Here is a 4,302-nt window from a genome sequence, read left to right on the forward strand (position 1 = left end):
TTTTTTTTTTTTTTTTTTTTTAAATATATATATACAGTATATATATATATATATATATATGTGTATATATATATATATATACACACTGTATATATATGGGGTGGAGGGATTGAGATTAGCCCCGGCTAACCAAAGCTATCTAGAAAGTTGGGGGTGAATTAGAAAAAAAATAATGGAAATGGAAGATACCTTCACTATTGGAGCCAAATGACTTGTGACTCTGAGGGAATATTTTATATAGTTCAATGTCGATGTAGTAAACACTACATAAACATAAACAAAGGATGAGGGTAAGGGACAATTTTCATGATATAATATATATACAAGAAATAAGAAGCACCCTCTTTCAGTTCACCATACCAATTCCATAAGAAAAGTCTGAAAGGCACTACATTTGCAGCAGTGGAAAAAAAGTACCAGAATTGGATGCGAGGCAGGCATGTAGAAAAAAAAAAATCAAACTAACCCCATATGACCTTAACAATGAAATGCAACTTTTTGTGTTCAAAAACATCCTGAAGTTATTTATTCTTTACTGGTTTGTTTTTATTTTGACTGGTTTTGTTAAAATGGGAGAAAATACATCAATTTCAGTTAAGAGTGAATTGCAGACATTTTTTGGCGCTTAAGAGTGTGCTGAAATAAAGGGTATGTTTGGTCATCTGTTTTTATATGCACTCAGGAGCCAGTCTGCCCAATTCAGGAACCAGTAGCATTTTTTAGGAGCCATCTTCATTGAAAAATTGAAAAGATGGGCACCAGATGCAATTTTTATAGTAACATTGGCTACTTGGTTCCTAGGATTTGTCCAGCCCTGGGGTACTATATGGATTTTAGATACTGCTGCCTAAGGTTGTGATATGCTGTTAGAAATAAAAGGTATGTTCAGATTGAAATTAAAAAGATAGACATGCAAAAAAAATAATATATATATATATATATATATATAAATACATACACATAGAAATAGTATGTAGCATAAAAGTATTATTGCAACCTATACCATAAAAGGGTAAAAAAAAGCAGGGCCATCAAAGAGTTAACACTCTAGACAGGATAGGTGGACAGAGGAGATCTTAAGAAGGGGGGTCGTGGACTCGCAAAACATGTCGATCTGATCGTCTGTGTGAAAATGACGTCATGAAGTCACTTCCTGTCGATAATTGCTGCGCGTGGTTGCCCTCCATCTGTGGCCAAGACGGTGGACTTACTTTCCAGCACAGCATGTGCTGGATTCCCCCCCCCCCCATGTGTGAGGGGTATTGTCTGGATCCTTTGAAAGCCTAGGACTGAATTCACGAAAGCTCGTAAATGGGACTAATCTCTAGATAGCCACACGGCTGAAAAGGCTTGAGAAAACGACTGGGATACAATCCATTACATCCTGTTGTCAGATCTATTTGCTATACATTGCAGCTAGTACGATCCTTTAGAACAAGGAGCTGGATATATTTTATCAGCTGAGTATAATATTTTTCTTAGTTTGGACACACGTTTGATAAACGATCCTGCACCATTATTACAACCATGGCAAGATCCCAGAGGACCATTTGATTATATGTCAATATACATATACTGATTTTTATTATTTAAAAAAATACTTTTTAGAAGTCACAGTATTTTTTATATTGGGTGCCAACGCTAAGCCTATTTAGGGACATGTATTTTAGGTAAATTAACTGCTAGAACCATTTATCTTTACATAAGCCCTCTCAGTAATACTATCTTTCCTTTCTTATAACCCATGCAATATTTATACCAACTGCATCCTTGCAGGGAGATGAATTCTTGTAACCAAATTTCTGATCCAATTTTTCAGCTCAACCTTTCTCAACCTTTTTACCCAAGAGGAACCCTTGAAATAATTGTCAGGTCTCAGGGGACACCTGCGAAATTGTTTTCTTAAATGTAAGAAAGTCCCTTACATTGGTGATCACTGGGGAGAATGCCCCTTACAGTGGTGATCAGTGGAAAGAATGCCACTTACATTGTTGATCAGTGTGAATGATGCTCCTTACAATAGTAATCACTGGGAAGAATGCCCCTTAGAGTGGTGATCAATGGGAAGAATGTCCCTTACATTGGTGGTCACTGGAAAGAATGCCCCTTAAATTGGTGGTTAGTGAAAAGAATGACCCTTGCATTGGTGGCTAGTGGGAAGAATGATCCTTCCATTGGTGATCAGTTAGGGGAACAATGCCCCTTACATTGTTTGTCACTGTGAAGAATGCACCTTACATTTATGGCTTACAATGGTGGTCACTGGGAAAAGTATCCCTCACATTGGTGGTCAGTGGTAGGAATGCCCTTACAGTCGTGGTCAGAATGCCACCCTTACAGAAAGCTAAAAAAAACAATTGGTGTCATGCTGCTAGCCCTGCCAATTGGCATTGTACCCAGAATTATGCATGTTCCATCAGATGGGAGGTCAAACAGGCACTGCAAAAGGAACCTATCTGGAGGAGCCCTCGGGTTCCATGGAACCCTGGATGAGAATGGCTGCTTTAGTCTCTAGCCTGGCAGCTGCACACTTGCAACTTTCTGCATCGCATCACACTCCTGTGGAGACATAACAGCAGTTTGTAGCTAGACAGTAACAGCATACATCACATCCCCAAGATTGACGTCCTCTGCACTCATCAATTATGCATTGATTTCACCCTGTGCAAGATGTGTCCTGGGTGCAGACTCCTCTATGGCACATCCCCATTGTCCCTACTCAGACGTATTCAATTCAATGCAGAAAGTCACACAGCAATTTGCTGCAAACACAGATTTGCTAACCGAAAAAACTGCCAAACTCATTAGACCACATGGGCAGCAAAACATTAAAAAAAGGCTGAATAAGTTAAGCTCAAGTTAACCCAACACAGCCCCATTATTCACCCACTTACCCATGCTGCGAACTGGAAACCAAGCCACATATGGTTAATTCTCTGGCATCGCAGGGTAGACACACAATTCTCCAATACATGGAAGGTTAATGTTATACTAATGTCTCCTTTTGGTGCCTCATTCTGGGTGCAGGGTGGTGAGGAGATGAGAGGAGAAGTTTCTGTGGCATTCGCCGCACTGCTGCAGCCGAGGAGCCCACCCTGGTCTTGTAGATTGGTCAATGCTGCAATGTCTCCTCTCTTCCTAGCCTTCCCTCCCCCCACTATTACAACGGGTAACACTGTAGTGAAGAGCCTGGCAGCAGAGCAGACACAGGAAAGCTTTATCTGCCACAGCTGGCTGGTAAAACAGCAAAGGGTGACCTGGGTGCATACATGCTTTGCTTGCTATGGGTGGTGGGTTCTAGTCTCTGGCTGTGGTCTGCTACTTGGATATCATGTGAGGTTTTGGTAGACACCCCCTACTCCTGCAGATTTGATACTGCAGGTAATAACACAGCACGTTGCTGTGATGATCAGTGTTGTAGGCTGGCTGCCTCTTTGCAGTGCGCAGTTGGATGGGGCTCTTCTTGGCTCGTGATCTGATAGCTATTTGCTGTACATAGGCTGTATGCTTATGATAGAGTGATGCTGTGAAAGGCAAGCGCCCTTCTCCCTGCTTGGGACCAGGACAGAGCTGCTAAGGAATGCTGCATAGTGCTGAAGGACAGCTCCTCTGCACAGCTATTTTCAAGACACTTTAAGAAGTGACATTTTCACATGATTTCATGACCGTGAAGGACATTGGGACAACATTCCTTCCACAGGGACAGAGGTCAGTTCTCAGATCCCTTTACCTGCCAGCTGGTCCTGATGAAGGGCTGGTGCCAGCTTTCTGTGCTCTGCAGCTGCTCTGCAGTGGGACAGCCCTGTGTTGCTGCAGCATCCCATCTCTGCTCTGCTGCTGGCTCGCCTCCTCTTGGAGTATGTTGGATTCCAATGGGTCCACTCTGATTGGCTGTTTACACCACAACTACCCTTATGGTGTCTTTTGTGTACTACAGGCTCCACCCATATTTAAAGGAGAAAACACTGCATTAGAACATGAATGGTGATTAACCCTCCCCCCTACACGCGCACACACACACTCTGCAGCAGCAGAGAGATTTGGCAGCCTTGTGATCTCAGATGCTTTCTGTTAGCTGAGGGTTAAATGCTTCAACATAAACATGCATGGGTTTTTGCAACCAACCAAATGCACTCATCCATGTAATGACAACCTGCTTCGTGAGGTTCCTGTGCAAATCCATGTTTTGTTATATGTTACATAACCAAGAGAATCTGCAAAAAACATCAGTTCACATGTCAAAGAAAGTGTCCTTATGTATGCTAATATGGGTTGCTAGAGGTCGTGAAATTCAATAATAAA

General features: G+C 41.9%; 1 protein-coding gene across 5 annotated transcripts in view; it reads right to left on the minus strand.

Moving 5' to 3' along the window:
* Positions 1–3,867, minus strand: part of LOC108785921 (small conductance calcium-activated potassium channel protein 2-like) — a 109,432-nt gene extending 105,565 nt beyond the window's left edge. For 4 of the 5 annotated variants that reach the window (XM_018555116.1, XM_018555115.1, XM_018555114.1 and 1 more), the window contains exon 1: positions 2,895–3,125. In XM_018555116.1, coding sequence (XP_018410618.1) covers positions 2,895–2,924 — 30 coding nt within the window. In that variant the 5' untranslated portion in view covers positions 2,925–3,125. Of the gene's footprint in view, positions 1–2,894; positions 3,126–3,730 lie in introns of those variants that run through there. The other variant, XM_018555117.1, reaches the window with a different exon arrangement.
* Positions 3,868–4,302: the final 435 nt, after the last annotated feature.

The sequence above is a fragment of the Nanorana parkeri genome, unplaced genomic scaffold (genome assembly GCF_000935625.1).
Source record: "Nanorana parkeri isolate BGI_ZX_2015 unplaced genomic scaffold, ASM93562v1 scaffold183, whole genome shotgun sequence".
Taxonomy (NCBI): Eukaryota; Metazoa; Chordata; class Amphibia; order Anura; family Dicroglossidae; genus Nanorana; species Nanorana parkeri.